We start from the raw sequence: 19,370 nt of genomic DNA, 5'->3' as shown, positions 1-19,370 counted from the left end.
CCCCTTCCCAATTTGTGTTCCCTAAATATCTTAAAATTCAGCTATGCATTTTCTATGCAGTTAAGAAAGTGACAAATAAAGCAACTTTCCACAAGCTGTTAACTGTTGTTGCATATTTCTTTTATAACTGAAAAAGCAGCACAGCAAATTCTCTTCAGTTCAGCACTGTGAGGCTTTGGCTTTATTTCTGCACCAGCGAGCCGGCTCCCTTCGCAGAGCATCTAGATGTACTGCAGATTTCCATGCACCCTGAAGCGGTAAATGCAGGTGTAGTTCGGGTGGCCCCAATTGCTCAGCACTGTCAGTTTCACATAACTCATAGATTCAGACGATTCATTCTGAAAGTAAAGAAAGTAAGCACATTAATTCTTGCCCTATTGGTGCAGCTGAATGAAATTATCCATCAGTTAAGTTTTCCCTGACATAAAATATAAGATAATCATATAGCCAGACTTCCAGAAACAGACTTCTGTTTTTCTGACTTTTACCCACAAGGTATTGGTGATCATAAAGACACACAGATCACATGGGCCAAGAGTATTAATTACCCAACTAGCTAACAACTGCATTTATTAGAATTTTGTGGCGATTTCCCGTCATATTCAACATACCTTCAGTTGGAATGTTTGGATTAAATCTCCTTCAGTGTCATAAAGAAACTGGCCTAGGAAAGTTCCCTGCTCCTCCTTTTCCTCTTTTAGTCCCTTGAGGGGGAACAGTAAAAAGCATATCATCAGCACTCAAGAAATAGGTTAGATCAGAAAACAAATGCACAGTTTCCAATGACAACTATGCTAGCTAGCAGCCCACATATTGGCCACACTTGCTAGGGCTGATGTGATTTGTAAAGCAGCAACATCTGGAGGGCCAAAAGTTCCCCATAACTGGCACAAACCATTTACAGCATGTTTACTCAGAAGTAAGGCCTACCAACGCCCAGGTAAGTAGATCTAGGATTTACTTTTGATACATATGCTTCTGCTGTTAATGGGTTAGCAAGAATGTTCAGGATCCCTGAACTGTAGCTGCATGCACATAAGATGTTCAAAGCATTGGGAAATTATTTCAGCTAATTTCTTTAAGTTATCAATACAATTAAAAATACTACTGTTTAAATGTTATAGAGAAATGTTAAAGAGAAAAAATCCAAGTTGCATGTTATAATAATTTCATAATTTGCTTTGAAAAATACTCATTCCCTAACTCAAATCAGAAAACTGGAATATTACACTTACATAAATGGCAAAGTCTTTGGGAGCACTAGAAATCTCTCCTGTTGGGGAGACCTTCTTAGAAATATGCTCTATTGTAACAGATTTTGGAATAATTTCCTTGGCTAGCCTGACAACCGCTTCACCTTGATTCCCAGGGAAAGACCAGCAGTTTCCAGGGTGGTAATTGGGCTGCAAGAGAGCAGAGAAATTCTGAATGGGTTATATATTATTTGGCTAAGGTTATAGGTGCTATAATTCAGCCAAAGCAAATGAATTTAAACTGGTCCATGTAGTTAAAATTGACATTACAGGCAATTTACTTCAGGTTACGTTCCAAGGCACTGTGTGTTTAAGTGAAATCATGTATATTTGAAACACCATTGAAAAAGCCAGCAAACAGTCAAAAGTCAGACATTAAGCATCGCTGCCCCAATGCTGTGGAACACTCCTGCAGCAGAAATTCACTGGGCTTCCTTGCATTTGACTTTCAAATGTCTCTTGAATACTTTTTTTTATACCAGCAGGCCTATACAGTTCTTTAAATGGTGCTTGAGTCATTCTATATTGCTTCTAAATGGATTTTTATGTTTCTGTACACTAGCCCAATGTTCTGCAGTACACGGAACCCCCCATTTACATGCATTCAATATGTGCATGACTTTAAAAATTAAATATCCAGAGAAAACACCCCACCATTAATTTTCTTTTACCATCAATCTTTTATTTGACTTCATGCTCTGACATTTATCTTATAGCTCCCATTGTCCCTTTTCTTCCCTACTGTCGCACTCATGACTCATTTCTCTGCTTGTCTACAAAACTGCATAGCTCACACTGTACAGTATTCTGTTTTGAACACTAAAAGGCTAGATGAGCCCTGAAAAAGTTGTGACTCGAGGCAATTTTCAAATTAATCATTCCTAAATCCCAGAGAATTTAGGAAACGCTCCTTAGGATTTTACAAGAGCATTGGCCTGCCAGGCATAAGCAGTGACAAAGGTTTTGGACAGAAGATACTGAAAAGGAATAAAATGGTTACATAAGTGAAAAAGTAGTGTAGAAAGAAAATATCCAAAATAAGAAAACATGAATACTTTCTTGAAAGTTGATTTCTACCTCAAGAATTACATCTGGAGACCTCACAAAAGGAAGCATAACGAAGGACATCCAGAAGTATTTTCCTCCATCATGGCGGTAGCTTCTAGTAGTTCTGGACTGAACAATGTTGGCACCTAAAATTAAACAGTTGTAGAATAATACTTCTGATATTTCAGGCACACAACAGTAGTATTGCTTGTCACAGAAGACTATGCAGAGAGTCTAGGCTCTGCCAAAGTGCATGTGTGTGTTTACTTTTAGCTGTGCGAGTGGCTAATGGAGGCAGTTTGTCCACAAATGCACTTTCTCACAGTCTAGAGAAGGAAAACACTCTGTGGAGATGGGAGACTACTGAAAAGGGCATTTATGCATGGGAGGAATTTTTAAAGGCTATGTCCCCAGTCGGTCTGTTAGTAATGCATAATAATAATAATCAGGAAAATGTCAGCAGGCCTTGCCCTCCCAATTTAAGGGCAGAATACTGCAGCATCTTACTGGTGGAAACTGCTTACCAGAACTAACATCATAATGATCACGGTGATATTGACAGACTCCTGTGTTTGAATAACAAAAAATGTCCAAAATACCATGGGCAAGTTTGTTTAACAACTGTTTCTAATACCTGCTGATTTGAGGGCATAGTCGGGCATTTGGACGTCATCTTCATCCAGCTTTCCCATTAGTTTTTTAAGCATCTTTTCAATACTCTGTCAATGGATAAGAGGTATAATTCATTTATCATTACCACAATAGAAAAACTTTAAAGAAACAATGGGCAACCTGAAGAATAATATTAAATTGTGACCGCAGTTTTTCAGAAATCATAAACTATAATTAATCATTGGGGGCGGGGCAGGCAACCTGCACCTTAGAAGGTGCAGATAATAAAGGGTTGTCGTTGGCATTTCTGTTATTGTGCCTGACTACAGCATAGGTAGAATGAGGCCGACACTCTTGCCTCCCTCCCTTGGAATGTTGCTTGCTCTTCAGCTTCATGAGATGGAAGCCAAGAAATCACAAGGCAAAAGGTTGTGCGTATGTGCTGCAGTGTGCAATGGAGTGGCATAGTGTTAGCATCCAACGTATGGTAAAGTTGTCAAGTAGGCTGGTCGTTCCTGATTAGAGTAAAATAGATACAAAAGTCTGACAGTTGTTTACAAATCACATTACTTCATCTTACCCATCTTGTAATGCCTTTGCTAGTATATCCTTCCAGTACTTTACTGACAGCATGATGGGCAATGTCCTTCATACCAGATCTCACATCATGAAGCCGCAATTGTAACTTATTCACCTGCTCCTTCAGAGGTACAATTTCAAGTGCTTTTCTTTCCAAGATGTTATTTGCCTTGCTGGGGGAAAATAATGGAGGAAAGTAATACAAAGCACTGTTCCTTTAGTTGTGCATATATGTTCTGGAGTGCATGTGTCTGAGGCTGCTTTGCTGCAATTCTAAGAATATTGTTACCTGCATTCTTTTATTGCTCTTGCATAAGCAAAGATGCATGTCTGGGACCTAGAAACTAAAGCATTTTAAACTTACTTTGCAGCCTGTGGTCTGTTTCATTGAAAAGGGCCGAAATGGGGAATCAACCTGCTTCATACAGCTGAATGGAATAAAAAGTTAATATTCCTAGGCTTCATTAATCTGTCTAACAATGGGACTTAATACTCTGCTACTAGGGCTCTCTATGTGCTAGCCCCATGTTTTTAAAACCAGCACCAGCCATTCTTTCGTTGTTAGCCCCCCCCCCCCATTAAAATATAATTAATATATCCTCTTACCAAGTGCCTTCAGACCTGGGTATGGGGAGTGCAGTTGACTAAATGGGACACAGCTGTGGGCAGCCTGAGAGCAGTCTCACAATCTTTGTGAGACTTTTGTGGGTGAGCTGTGAGTTTGTTTAGGCCCTGGGTGGGAGCCAGGAGAGAGGGGGAAGGTGTGTCAGATGGACAAGGAAGGAAGGTACAGGCACTTGCCAAATATTTACATAAATTATTTTAAACTTGTTCTTACATTAGGGATCTCAGATCTTGTGTTTCACCCTGTATATATATATAAAAAAAGGGGGGGGGAGAAGCAAGTTTAATTAGAAACAAGCTTACACCAAAGAGATCATTCCACAAAGGCAAGAAAGTAAAATAATGGAAATAAGAGTCTCATGCTTCTGATTACACCAGTATCCTATGCACATTTGGGTCCCAGCGAATGCTCTTGAAGCAACTAATGCAGTAGCTTTGTTGAGGTTAAGTGAAGGTAAACAATCCTTTGGAGGGGTAAGCAGTTCTAAGTGGAATATAAGCAAACTAACTCTTATTCTGAGTAAACATGTTTAAATTGGATGTTTTAATTACCGCCCCCCCATTTTTAAATAATTCAGCCACTGATGCCAAAGACAAAACACCCAGTGGCTTTTGGGTAGGGTCAGATCTAAGTAGCCCATGCCAGAAAATCTTGGTGTAGGAAAAAATGCTGGGCCATACTAAACAATATGCTAACTGAATTAATCTAGCTGATCTGGTTTGGCGCTTAGAGCAGTGGTGTGCGGTGAAATTTTTTGTAGGGTGACAGAGGCACCAGCTTGCAAGGGTGATGGGGGGCAGCATCGCAGGCGTGCCTGAGCCTCGCACCTCCTTCCCTAAGCTGGGCAGAAGCTTCCTGGGCTTTGGGAAGGAGGCGCCAGGCCTCTGACAGGATGCAGAAGGGCTCTTGGACCTCCTTGGAGCATCATGCCTCCCCAGGAGGGCTGTGCTATATCATCCCATACCAGGTTTTAGATCAAATTGTGATAATCGTGTTTTTTAAAAAAATCTGCTTGCAATTTATCGCATATCATGTTTTTTGTGGTATTAAAAAATCACAATACTGGAAAAACCAGGAAGCTGATGCTTCTTCCTGTGGGTGCTAACTCCACCTCGGCCAGCTCTTCCCTGCCTCCCGCAGCAGCAAGAAATTGCTACGAATGACTGCAGCCGGCTGAGTGAAATATCGCCCAGCAGAGCTTTGAGAACCGGTTAGCTCTCCGCCTCCCTGCCTGGCCGGCCAGCCAGCCAGCCGGCAAGCAGCGACTTCTTCCCGCCAGGCTCCTGCTTCAGGGCGCCAGGCTGGGAGTTGGCTTCAAGCCGGCAGCTTCAGACTTCGGGAGCCCCTTTTACTACCCCTTCCTTTGGCATTTGGCCCTCTTCTGCCACCCCCCTCCACCTGCCTGTGTGTCCGGGTGTCTGCCCCCCTCCCGATGGCGGGGTGGGGGGCGCAGCCACCAGCCGGGCTAAAAGCACGGCGTTTTTTATTAACCCAGCCAACAGTTCTCACTTCGTTTTCTGTAAGCTGCAGCTGCCCCCTTGTTAAAACTGCCCTGCTTGGGGGGTGGGATGGTGTCTCCCTGACTCCCCCAGCGATGCTTCTTTCGGAGCCAGGCCAGGGCTGCGCAGAGGCTGCGGGAGCCCCAGGTTGCTTGAGCTCAGTCTCTCTCTCCCTTCCTTGCTCTGTTAATGAGCCCCAATTCGCCTTCCCTGCTTCTCTCTCTCTCTCTCTCTCTCTCTCTGTGTGTGTGTGTGTGTGTGTGTGTGTTTTTGGATGTTTCTTCAGAATAAAAGGGGGGAAACACTCAGTGTTTGTTGTGTGTGCCTTTCTTTGGGGCAGAAGCAGCCCACGCTGCCAGCCCCAAGTTAACTCTGCCAGTCTTCAGCTCTCCCCTCCCCTGATGCAAACAGGAGGCAAATATGCTCTTGAGATGCTTGTTGGCTTGCAAGTTGCTTCAGAGTAAAAGGAACCCCCCCCCCCCGCTTTGTGTTTGAGCCTCTTCTGGGTCCCCCCCCTTATGCTGCCCATTTTCTCCTAGATGGCTATGCCAAGAGTGGACATTGACGAATGCCCTCGGATGGGGTGGAAGGCGCATTAGGCATCCTTCCCAATGTTGAAGGAGCTTGCAAATAAGTTTTTGGCTATCCCAAGAACAAGTGTGCAATCTGAAATCTGTTCATCTTGGCTGGCAATGTTCTTCAAATACAAAGGGCATCACTACTGCCACAGAACACCAAAATGCAAATTTCACTTGCAAAAAAACAACAACAAAAAATTCACTTAATAATTTTGTTCTGTAAAATTTTATCCATGCTTTCCAGTTTGACCTGGTTTATAAAAGAAATGCAAATTTTCCTGACAATTAGAATATAAATTTTGTTTATATTTTGTTCTGTTAAATTTTATCCATTCCATTCTTTCTATTTTGGCCTCATTTAGAAAAGAAAATTAACAAACTATCAAATAACTGGTGTTGTGCGATGTATACATTCAACTAAGACTCGATAGTGAATTATATTTGAGTATCTAAAAGTGTGACACTGAATTTTCTTTTTTCTTGTTTAGTAATGTAATAAAATTTTTAGGGAACCTTTGGTATCTATGCTACTAATTACTTCCACAGCTTTAATTTTAGAGAAAATGTACTATTATTGGTACAGTAGTACTATAACATAACAGTTGTAACAGTATGTTAAGTAAAATTTTATCAGTTTTAGAGTTAGACCCATAAGTAATAGCAGTTGCCAGGACCATATTCACCTCTACATAGCTCCAGCCTTATTTTAGATATCGTGATATACTGAAATATCACAATGTTTAACTGGTTATATATCGTAATGTTGAAAACCAGGTATCGCCCAGCCCTACTCCCTACCTAAGCTGGGCAGAAGCTTCCCGGGCTTTAGGAAGGAGGCACAAGGCTTTAATACTTTAATACTCTAATTTACCAGGAACATTTAGTGGACTAGGCTAGTCCCCCTAGTCCACTGACCGCATGCCACTGCCGTGGAGATAGTCCTCATTGCATTCACCCCCTTACTAAGGTATTTCCTCAAAGTTCAAAATCAGAAGGTTCTGCAGCTGACCTATAATCTGCCTTTAGTGCAGGGATCTTGCCAGTACAAACCTGATCACAAAAAAGCTAATGGAAGCATCACTGAATGCTCACAAAGGTAAGGTGCTCTGAGGATGAGACTCCCTAATATTAGCCAAGCTGGAAATCTTTGGTTTTGCCAAAATTAGGGTCGCCACCTTTTCTACTGGCCCTGCTCTTATGCATTTAAACTGACATAAGCTGATAAGCTGTCCCTGGCATGAAGTCAGAAAAAGCTTCACTGCAGTGCTATTTTTCGAAAGGAAGAGGTGCTGGAGCTCACCATGAACTTTTCCCTTGTTCTCTTAGAACGGCAATGGCACCCACCTGAGAGGTGCCAGAGTTGAGCTCTAGTGAGCTCCGGCTGGAAAAAAAGCCCTGCTTCACTGGCTTAGGGATGCTAGATGCTTTAGTTGCATAGCCGGGGGTTGGACTCGATAACTTTGGGGTCCCTTCCAACTCTATAGTTTTATGGTTCTATGAAACAGATGCAGGATTAGAAAAAGGTGTAATCCTACTCTCAACACAAAAGAGATCATAAAATATTCTATCTGTGAAACCTTCAAGGATAGCATTTGTTCTGGCTGCAAATTGAAATGAGATAATGCATAAACATAATTTGTGCTCTACAATTTCTCAGATTTTACCTAGGGAGATTGTTGTAACAAAGCAAAACAAAAAATCACCTGGATGAGATCACAAATAGAGAAGTCCCTCCATTCTTCTCCAAAAATCTGAAATTTATTTCCATCAAATAGTCCCATGTAGGTAGCACCTATTAATAATAGTAATAAAAACCCTCTTTGTATTAACAAGATTGATTATTCTCTTCCTTCTCAGCAGATTAAACATGGCAACAATCTCAGTATGTCATCCTACATGGCGGTGATTTTTTTCTAGAAAAATAGGTGCCAGCACTAACCATGAAGTTGTTACAGTAAGTGCCACATTTTTTAACAACAACAAAAAGAGATGGTGGTACTGCATACCCTGAGTACCTCCTGAAAAAAGCGCTGCTACGTGGGCAGGTTAACCCATAACATGGCTTTACCTGCTTCTTTTATTTCACACATTGTGTTCCCAAGTAAAACACTTGGAGCTGGTGCAGGGGCTAAGAATGCAGAAGCCAAGCAAGAACAAAGGCTCTCTCATCAGCACTAGCGGAAACCAGAGTTAAGGTAACTAGACTGAGTACTGGGTCAGGACTGTGGAGAATACAGTTCAAATCCCTTTGCGTAGCCAGGGAGCCAAAGGGGGCTCTTAAGCCAGTTGCTATCTGCACATGCTACTCAGGGTAGCCTTGCACCATAACTCAACTTCTTAACAAAAGAAGACTTTTCCTTTCATAAGAATAAGGCCATCATGTCACCCAAATTGTTTTCCACCCAATTCACCATGAGGGAAGGAAATGGCATACACTGGACATCAGGCGGGGCCTCAGGGTGTACCTGACTTACACAGAGCCCTTAAGAAAATCAGAATCCTTGTCTGCCTCCTTCAAACAGGGGTCCCTGAGTAGGAAAGTACCTTGACACTATCAGCAGGTCAGGCAGGGCCTGAATCATGCTTGCATACCAGGCAAAAGCCCAGAGTCCTCCATCAGGCATCAATATCACTTAGTGTGTGGAATCACCACCACAGCTTTACACACCTGCACCCTGCTAGAATCTATATGCAGGGCAATCACCTGGGCTCACCTGTCCACCTTCGCTTAAGTGGACAAATGTGCTTCTGCAGAAGCAGCTTCCGGCAGGAAGATGTTCCAGTGGGTTGTGGCTTAGGTTCTCCTCCCACATGGAGTAGCAGATGAAAACTGGTTTACATCCTGTTCCTGTCAGCTCCACCTTGTACGCACCCCACCTAGGTCAAACCTAGGATTAGGGGGCAGCTTCTCTCAATCTGCATTTGCACAGTACTCTGGAAAGGTCAGACAGGGCTCCCCATGACAACTCTGCTCTCCTCTACCTGCCGCTAGCAGCTTTGCTCATATCTGGCGGTTACAGGAAGGTCACCTCCCATTCTGGCTGGTCTTAGCAATTTTTTATTTTTTAAAAAAATTAGCCTGCCTCTAGAAGATGAGTTATCGTAATTCATTCATGTATGTGCCATTCTATGCTGACCAGAAAGACACTTTACAGTAACTCCAACTTTCCATTCCCTGCTCTATAAAACATGTTATTAAATCACATGAGTAATAGCTAGTACATAGAAGGACAGGTAACCAAAGTAACCAAAGTCCTCTATGTGCCCAACAATTTAAGGTTACTATCCTCAGCATGCTGACAAAACTGCAATCCTAAACACACTTCATAGTGAGCAAGCCCCACTGGGAGTTATTTGCGAACAGACGTGCATAGGCTAGTGAAAGGTAAAGGTAAAGGACCCCAGGATGGTTAAGTCCAGTCAAAGGCGACTATGGGGTTGCGGCGCTCATCTCGCTTTCAGGCTGAAGGAGTTGGCGTTTGTCCAGACAGCTTTCCAGGTCATGTGGCCAGCAGGACTAAACCATTTCTGGCCCAATGGAATACTGTGACGGAACCCAGAGCACATGGAAATGCCATTTACCTTCCCGCTGCTGCGATACCTATTTATCTACTTGCACTGGCATGCTTTCGAATTGCTAGGTTGGCAAAAGCTAGGCCAGAGCAACGGGAGCTCACTCCATCGTGGGGATTGGAACCACCAACCTTCCGATCGGCAAGCCCAAGAGGCTCAGTGGTTTAGACCACAGTGCCATCCACGTCCAGCATAGGCTAGTACAGTAAGTTCCACTGAATTATGTGAATCTTATGTCCTTGTAAACATAGCTAGCCATAATGTACACCAGTGCATACTCAGTGTATACTTAGCCCCGTAGGAAGAAGCGCACCAAAAAACAGTAGGAACAGGGTCACCCATGACACAACTTTCTGAGCAGAGCTCGCCCTGCAAAACAACAAAGAGAATTATTCTAGCATTACATTCTAGTCATATAAAACTTTGAACAAACAACTAAGTTAGCTACTCCAACTTAGACACCACAGAAAGCCCAGACTGTTGGTTCTATTATGGGCTTGATGCTGTTTACTGATTTCAGGTATACTGTACAATAATCTGGTTCTAATTTCAATAAGATGGCTCCTCCAGATTTTTTAAGCATTCACTCCGATTTGCTTGAACAAATCTTACTCATCCTGTCTTTATTGAGCTTTCATTTTGATTTGTTTGCAGGGAGGTTATACAACAATGAACATTCATCCTGATTTTCTGGTGGGGTGTTTTTACATTTCCATTTATCCTTTGTTCATTCTACACTTGTCAATGTATTTCCTCACCACTTTCCTGCTTCTTTTTAAAAAAGTGAACATGTGGAGACAGGAGACAGTGCTTTAACTGTTCAAATCTAAATTTCCTGGTATGCACTTTCAATCTCCTGCAAAATAGTGACAGTTTAGAGGCATCTGGCTTGATAGTGAAATAGAGTTAGTGGATGCAACCTGGAGAAGTTCCCTTTACCTTTTAAAGCCTTCTCCTTCACAACCCCAATTAAGTGTTAGAAAAGCTCATGGAGAAATTGGCAGAGCACATTTCCCCTGTTTTGAATGAATCCTGTTTCTGCACAAAAGCATTCATTGGCCTGCACAAGTGCATATATCTGGAGCGACTCTCCAAACTAGGGGTGCCTGGCATCGCTTTGCGGTGGTTCCAGTCCTACTTGGGTGGTTGTTCCCAGACGGTGTTACTTGGGGAATGCTTTTCAGCCCCGTGGAACCTTCAATGTAGGGTTCCGCAGGGCTCAATCCTATCCCCCATGTTGTTTAACTTCTATATGAAACCGCTGGGTGGGGTTATCCGGAGGTTTGGAGTACATTGTCAGCAGTATGCTGATGACACTCAGCTCTGTTTCTCCTTTACATCTGCAGTGGAAGTGCTGGACCAGTGTCTTGCCTTGGTCATGGACTGGATGAGAGCCAACAAAGGGAAGCTCAATCCAGATAAGACTGAGGTGCTGTTAGTAGGTGGTTCCCTAGACCAGATGGGTGGGAGATCACTTGCTCTTGATGGGGTTACACTTACTCTGAAGGAGCAGGTTCGTAGCTTGGGGGTCCTCCTGAATCCTTGAGACTCAGGTGGCCTCAGTGGCCCGGAGTGCCTTCCATCAGCTTTGGCCGGTGGCCCAGCTGTGCCCCTATCTGGACAGGGACAGCCTAACTACTGTTGTCTATGTTCTGGTAACCTCTAGGTTAGATTACTGAAATGCGTTATAAGTAGGGCTGCTTCTGAAGACGGTTCGGAAACTTCAGATGGTGCATAAATTTGGTGGCCAGGTTGCTCACCAGAGGAAGATGGTTTGAGCATCTTACACTGATCCTGGTCCAACTGCACTGGCTACCAATTAGTTTCCAGACCCAATTCAAAGTGCTGGTTTTGACCTATAAAGCCTTAAACGGCTCAGGACCACAATACCTCAAGGACTGCCTGCTTCCATATGAACCTACCTGAACCCTGAGATCATCTTCTGAGGCCCTTCTTCATGTGCCTCCTCCTCAAGAGGTCCGGAGGGTGGCAACACGAGAACGGGCCTTCTCTGCAGTGGCTCCCGTTGTGGAATGCTCTCCCCAGGGAAGTTCACTTGGTGCCTTCATTGTACACCTTGAGGTGCCTGGCAAAAACGTTTCTTTTTAACCAGGCCTTTGGTTGATCTGATTGACATCCGATGCTCTTTTAAATTGTGGTTCTTTTTTGGTGTGTGTGTGTGGGGGGGGGGGGTGTTATTGGGTTGTTGTTTTTATTTTGATTATATATACTGTGGTTTTTATGTTGCTCTTTTCTGTGAACTGCCATGAGACCTCCTTATATAGGGTAGTATATACGGTAAATTCAATAAATAAGAATAAGCATGCATCATTGTGAATATCTCTGTGCAGGTGGAGGACTCAAACTGAGGAACCAGGTATTGCTTACTCCTTTGTCAGTCCCCCTTTGTACTGGTATATCAGTGCAGTACAATGTATCACCAATATTAATACCTTGCAAAGTACAAAAATGGCACAGCGGCATGGTGCTAACACATGGCAAAATATTTTGCATGCCTCAGAAGGGATTCCACTTGTTACAAAGAACGTGATTTTTCCTTCCAATGCAACAGAAGCCATAGGGGCCCTAATCTGGATCACGACTGTGGTAAAGGGTTGAAGCCTCTCCTGCTCCTGCAACCCTCCTGATCCTGATAAGCATCTTCAGTAATGTAATGTGGTAATGAAAGGGGTGGGGGAACCACATGATTAACATCACATCAAATTTGACTGTAGGCTGTACCATAATTTGTTACTCCAGTTATTATGTTATGTTACACCTCACAATGTGGGTCCCTAAATATTCCTGGGTGGTCCGCACAATAAGGGATGTGTATTCTTCACTGGGCGATCTCCAGTCATCTCAGGCAGCGGGCGGGAGCAGAGGCAGCATCTGCGCTGGCCCAGGTGTGAAGGAAGTGGAGTTAGTTTACTAGTGGGTCTTGAAAGGATGAGTAGGTTTACTTGTGGGTCTTGCTTAAAAACATGGGAAAGTACTGTGTTACAGTGCAATTCTAACCATTAGAAATAAGTCGTATTAAATTCAGTGGGGCTTACTCCTAGGAAAATGGGGTTAGGATTGCAGCCTTTTTTCAGTTTCAGAAAACCTTCCCGCCCCTCATATTTACCTTGATAAAGTGATGCAGACTCTTTTCACTAAGCAAAATGGAGTTATTAGGCTCAGCCCTATCAAATTACAGATGAGTCTAGTGAAACTTTCTGGAAAATACACACAAGAGGACAATTAAACAATGCAACATATCGTTAGAATGACTTTACAAAGCTCATGCTATGCAATTTAATGTTTGCTGTATTGGTCATATTTATTCAGCAGATGCAGTTAATTTGTTAAGACCATACTTGCTGGCAGTTTTCCAGGAAAATGGGGAGGGGGTATATTGAAATCAATAGGAATTGAATGTGCCTAACTTTCAGGAGATCACACCTTATATTACAGACATACTAATGAAAATTACTGGAACATACTTTACAATTTGTTTTTTATAAATTGAAAAGATATAGCAAAGCTAACCTATAACCGGAGCCAAGCATGAGAAATGTAATTTTTTCCACAGCTGAAGAATCTCTTATTTCTGTGAAATTCTAATTGTATTTATTGTCCTTATCCAACACAGATCCATTCTTCAGTATGTAACCTCAATGCAATTATTTCAAAAGAAATGTTCTCCATTTTCAATCATGCTATTGTATTGACAAGCTGTTTGAACTAATGTTTATTAGCCTCATTAATCAAGATTTGAAAAACAAAACAAAACCCAAGATTAAACTCTTTAGACACCAGAAAAGAAATGAAAGTTTATGTCAACCAACTCCCCCACAGAAACGCTGCAAACCCATAGCATTATGAAAATAGGCAGTAAATTTGGATAAAACAAGAAAATAGGTAATTGTAGTGGCCCAATATGACTTTAGAACAGAGTCACAAAATGAGCTCTTGAGCTTCCAAAAATATTATTTCGAAATAAAAGGATAAGAGCAAAAAGGAACACTGTTTCAAGGGATAAACTACTTTAATTTAGTCAACCTGACCATTTTGAATCATTTTTTTCTTATTATGTTTGGTATTTTTTGTTTGTTACACAGGACTGAAGGATGTGAAATAGTGAAGGAAATCTTGTCAACATGTTGGTTCAGCATCTGGGTTCACAAACCATAAAAAATGCAAAAGCCCCCTTATAAGTGAGTAATAACTACAATTGAACTTACTCTTGGGTGGGCATGGACACTGAACATTTTTCCCTTTATGAGAGAAGAGAGGGTGGCTGTTGGTGCAGCTGCAAGGTGATTTTTTTCCTTGGGACAAACTACAAAATGAAAAAAAGTGTTAAGAGCTCAAGAAATGCCCAGGTGGATTTGACCAAAAGTCTTGTGTTCCGATGCTTCTGGAAGAACATAAGCAGGGCATGAAGGTGATGTTCATCCTCAGCACCTGCTGTTCAGAATACACTGCTTCTATACACACAGATTAATTTAGCTGCTATGGCTGGTACATCCCTGAAAGGCTAAGCTTATTCCGTTCTTTTTAAAATCCATTTAATCTACAGGTCACAATTTCGTCTGTCCTGAACCTGAATGAGCTTCATTTAATGACCCCAGCTTCTAAATTATGAATTCTAAGTTCTGTTTTATTGGACTAATTTTACCTGTCTTTACCTATGTATTGCTTTTGATATTTCTACATTGTTTCATGGCATCTTGGATGCTAACACAGACATTATAAGAAATATAAATAAATAATTAGAAAGGAAAACAAGTTTTTTATCCACTATCTATAGCAGGGTGGTGCAACCTCTCAGACACAAGAACATGAAAGCCACACACTGAATTAAATTTCCATATTGTAAATTAAAGTGTTTGTGTTATAGTTAACGTTATTTAAAATATTTAATTAAATATATATAAGTAAATACATGTAATAGATTTAATATCCTTAAATAACATGACATACAAAGTAATGTCTGTGCCATGCAATCCCCAGCCCCAAGCTACTACAGCTGGACAGCTATTTGGGAAGAATAAAGAGAGAACATTTCACCACATCTGTCATATTGTATGTTTCTTGAACACTGAAATAAATTAGTTAATATTCAGAAGCATGCATACCTCTCCAAAAGTTGTTGGGTGTCAGAGTCTGAGGTGTCATTGTTACAGCCATTGTTTGCTTCATTAGAGTCTTCTGCTGAATAGATACTCCCTGAGCTCTTTGGGATTCTGTACATATTTTTATGCGCTTATTCCTTGATGCTAAAATAATATGAATAAGGAAATATATAAAAGAGAACTAAAAAGAATTGCAGCATAAAGGTAAAGGTACCCCTGACCGTTAAGTCCAGTCGTGGACGAATCTGGGGTTGCGGCGCTCATCTTGCTTTACTGGCCGAGGAAGCCGATATTTGTCCGCAGACAGCTTCCGGGTCATGTGGCCGGCATGACTAAGCCACTTCTGGCGAACCAGAGCAGCACACAGAAACACCGTCACGGGGATTTGAACCGCCGACCTTCTGATCGGCAAGCCCTAGGTTCTGTGGTTTAGACTACAGCACCACCTGTGTCCCTAATTGCAGCGTATACAGTACTGACCTAAAACAGCTAACAATGCGCCATTTTAAATGTGGGTGAAATGTTCATAACTGTATATATAAACCACATGTCTGAAACACCACAGAAAAGGTCCTGAATAAATTGACCTCAAATATTTCTCTGCAAGGTCAAAGTGGAAAACCTCCCCATTGTCTCTTTCCTTACAAATCCTGTCCTCACAAATCCTGTCTTAAGGGCACATTCAAGGTATGAACAGGGTGTGAGCCTGTGACCTAGGTTCTAGGGCTTGCCAATCAGAAGGTCGGCGGTTTGAATCCCCGCGACAGGGTGAGCTCCCGTTGTTCGGTCCCTGCTCCTGCCAACCTAGCAGTTCAAAAGCACGTCAAGTGCAAGTAGATAAATAGGTACCGCTCCAGGCGGGAAGGTAAACGGTGCTGCTCTGGTTTGCCAGAAGCGGCTTAGACATGCTGGCCACATGACCTGGAAGCTGTCTGCGGACAAATGCCGGCTCCCTCGGCCTATAAAGCAAGATGAGCGCCACAACCCCAAAGTCGTCCGCGACTGGACCTGACGGTCAGGGGTACCTTTACCTTTACTTTAATAACAAAAGAGTGGCCAAAACCCAGATAATGCAATCAAGTAACTTGCCAGACAGGAGATAAACAACACACTCAGGATTCTGTTTTAGACCACCCCTTCTGTGGTGTATGTATGATGCTTCTGGGGGTGGTCCAGAGTTTGAAGGTGGGCAATTTTAAAAGTCTATAAGGGCTTGCACGCTTGTGCTCAAGGTCTCCCCCCCCTCGTGTGTGTGTGTGGGGAGCACCCTGTTGCAACAGCTTTAATAAAGATCAGGCTTACTAGCTGCCTTGCTTCTCAATATTCTCTGGTTGGCCTCTGTTATTTTCTCCTACCAATAGGGAACCTATAAAGAGGACTCTATATGGGCTCTTGGGTACCCCAAGGGAAAAGGAGGTTTTTTTTACTTATATCAGTGTGAATGAAAAACATATCAAACATGCCATTATTTAGGCATTATCTTTGAAACTGCTATGGTCATTATGATGCCCGAGTCCCTTCTAATTTCTGGGGTAGCCAGGCCAGCTTCTTGGGGCCTAAGCATGGTCGTTAGTATAACAAAGGAAGCGGCTTTGTGCTGGAGAGCAAATGGGTGGGTTCCTCTCCCTCACTTGGCTGGTGACGAGAAAGAGTTAGAGTGGGGTGTGAGAGAGCTGGGCTAGCAGGCAGAAGTTGGGGGTCAGAGCCATGCCTTATTTTGGCTTCAACCCAAGGCTGTGATTATGGGAAGAAGCAAGACCTTCTGAGGTGTTAATGCTTTGAACCCATTGTAGGCTCAGGTTGTATATACAGTGGTCCCTTGGTTTATGAACTTAATCCGTTCCAGAAGTCCGTTCTTAAACCAAGGCGTGCTTTCCCATAGCAGCGGGGGACTCAATTTACACTCAACAGGAAGTGAAACATGTTCTGCTTCCAATGCAAAGTTCACAAACCAAAACATCTACTTGAGGGTTTGCGGCGTTCTTAATCCAAGTTGTTCATGAACTAAGCTGTTCTTAAACCAAGGTACCACTTATGTGTATCTTGTATCTTGTGTGGTAGTTTTTGTAGTCAAATCTACCCCTGCATATCTATGCTAGTTAGTAAATGGAGGGGTTAAGGACCAGAGAGCTGTACATTGCTATAGAAGGCACTGCTAGGTCACCCCCCCTCACTTTCAGGGAGGGAGAGAAAGTGGCGAGGGCAACCAATATGATTACTATTATTGGAGGGGCACTTTCTACTTGAAATTAGAGCATTTCTTCACCTTAAGCTGGACCTAAAATTACAACAAAAGTATAATTTCCTGAAAGAAGTAATCAAACAAAAGTAAATTTAAAGGAATCCTGTTGAAGTTTTACATATCAAAACTCCTTGAAAGGATTTGTACAGAACCAAGAAGAGGGGTCGCAAAAAGCCTCAAAGAGACCAATAGATATATTTAAGGAAACCAGACTTGGTCTTGGTTGATCTTATGGAAATGCAGCCTTTTAATGATCCTGTAACCAAATAAATCCAGTTCAAAACCTGACCTCAGATAGACAATTGCTGCACATGGAAGTTCTACTTTGAACAAACAATATACTTTTACTGGAAGGGATGTTCATTTTCCCTTTGGTCATACAGTCATAATACTTCCTAGAATTCCTTTGTATTCAAATAATATATTGCCTACTTTTTATGTCCTTTATGAACAAATGTGTTGAGGGTGTGGCTGGGTGTGAATGCAAACGTGTGCAGCGGAGGGTTGCCAAACAGGGTCTTTGACAGGGTGACAGAAAGCCTAGTTTCACCCCTGAATAATAATCTGAGTTTCCACATGCAAATTGAGTTGTCAAGTACAGGATACTCAGCTCCTCCAGAAGATGCTAAGGTGATTTAAATGCAGATGGCAGACAGATGCCCCTCAAATAACTGCTCATTATCAAAACCTTTCACTTGTTTGTTCAGCAACCAGGATGGCCAGATTTAACCATTTCCCACTATTCTGAAAGGAATTATATAAATTATAGGAATCACTCATTTCACAGCCAGCTCCCCTCTCCACTGCATGCCTTAGCGAAAATGTAGAAAAACATTGGATTCAAAGGCTAGTGAGCTCTGGACCCAGCACTGCCCAGGGCTCACTTCTGCTTTGCTTTAAGGACAGGTATACTTTCCTTCCCCCTCCTATATCCACTTCTAGTGGGGGTTTATGGCAAAACTGTCATGCCCATGCTTCTGGAGGCCTTTAGAAATAATAGTTAGGGAAATGTTTTCTCTTTATTTAATGTATTGTAGAATTTTCTACTTGCTTAGACTGTAGCTTTGCTATCTAAAGCAGCATTTTTATATACAGTGGTACCTCGGGTTACATACGTTTCAGGTTACAGAAGGTTCAGGTTACAGACTCCGCTAACCCAGAAATAGTACCTTGGGTTAAGAACTTTGCTTCAGGTTAAGAACAGAAATCGTGTTCCGGTGGCGCGGCAGGAGGCCCCATTAGCTAAAGTGGTGCTTCAGGTTAAGAACAGTTTCAGGTTAAGAACAGACCTCCGGAACAAATTAAGTACTTAACCCGAGGTACCACTGTACAGTGGTACCTTGGGTTACAGACGCTTCAGGTTACAGTCTCTGCTAACCCAGAAGTGGTACCTCGGGTTAAGAACTTAATTTGTTCTGGAGGTCCATTCTTAACTTGAAACTGCTCTTAACCTGAGGTACCACTTTAGTTAACCCGAGGTACTATTTCTGGGTTAGTGGAGTATGTAACCTGAGGTACCACTGTACTTCGGGTTAAGAACCTTGCTTCAGGATGAGAACAGAAATGGTGCTCCAGCGGTGCGGCAGCAACGGGAGGCCCCATTAGCTAAAGTGGTACCTCAGGTTAAGAACAGTTTCAGGTTAAGAACAGACCTCCAGAACAAATTAAGTTCTTAACCTGAGGTGCCACTCAGGGGTGCCCCACAGCGGCTGGGGCCTGCGCAGAGGTGGCCGAGGCCAGGGCGCCCACAGCAAGCATGTGGTGGGTGCCCCCTGGGTGTGGTGCCAGCGCTGTGTCCCTCCTGTTTCATAGAACAAGCCGAGCTTTCTTGGTGGGAGAGCTTCTCGTGGGGACAAGATTAAGATCGCCTCTCAGCCGTGTGTATCTGGGGACACACACGAGTGCTGGCTGTGCACGTGTCAATCCAGGTACACCCTCGGGGTAACGCGTTCCTGTTCGGACAAGCCGCCTCAGAGGCGAAGGGAGCTGAGGTGACCTCCATCTGCCTCAGGGCTTTCACTTCTCTCGACTCCAGGGCTTCGCCCTTTTGTAACCCGCTTTGAGGCGGGCGGGCGGGCGGGCGGCTCACCTCGCCGGCTGAGGAAGCCCCCTGCCGCTGGGGGTGGCCCTCCGTGGGGCGCCGGCGAGACCCCTCGCTCGCTCCCTCGCTCTCTCTCCCGGCCTCCTCGCCTCCCTCCCCCGCTCGGCCTCCCGCTCCCGGGGCGCGCGAAGCCGCCGTTGC

General features: G+C 43.2%; 1 protein-coding gene across 1 annotated transcript; it reads right to left on the bottom strand.

Moving 5' to 3' along the window:
• Positions 1-98: 98 nt before the first annotated feature.
• SUN3 (Sad1 and UNC84 domain containing 3) lies at positions 99-19,347 on the bottom strand. Its single transcript, XM_083583929.1, has 13 exons — positions 19,218-19,347; positions 14,890-15,030; positions 13,993-14,090; positions 12,894-12,984; positions 10,080-10,135; positions 7,897-7,985; positions 4,330-4,358; positions 3,493-3,664; positions 2,935-3,019; positions 2,331-2,446; positions 1,236-1,403; positions 612-704; positions 99-338 (listed from the first exon to the last, which is right to left on the bottom strand). The coding sequence occupies exons 2-13, from the start codon at positions 15,003-15,005 to the stop codon at positions 222-224; spliced, it is 1,230 nt and encodes a 409-aa protein (XP_083440055.1). The 5' UTR covers positions 15,006-15,030; positions 19,218-19,347; the 3' UTR covers positions 99-221.
• Positions 19,348-19,370: the final 23 nt, after the last annotated feature.

The sequence above is a fragment of the Podarcis filfolensis genome (assembly GCF_964270895.1).
Source record: "Podarcis filfolensis genome assembly, chromosome: 13".
NCBI classification, from domain to species: Eukaryota; Metazoa; Chordata; class Lepidosauria; order Squamata; family Lacertidae; genus Podarcis; species Podarcis filfolensis.
This window is presented reverse-complemented; position numbering and strand designations above follow the sequence as displayed.

Bases quoted from the DNA above. Each gene is read 5' to 3' on its own strand.
- SUN3 (XM_083583929.1), bottom strand. From the start codon at position 15,005: ATGTACAGAATCCCAAAGAGCTCAGGGAGTATCTATTCAGCAGAAGAC. The intron at 10,136-12,893 runs GTAAATATGAGG...GTTGTTTTGCAG, and splicing joins GTCTGCATCACTTTATCAAG to GGCGAGCTCTGCTCAGAAAG. The intron at 339-611 runs GTATGTTGAATA...CTTTACTTTCAG, and splicing joins TCCAAACATTCCAACTGAAG to AATGAATCGTCTGAATCTAT.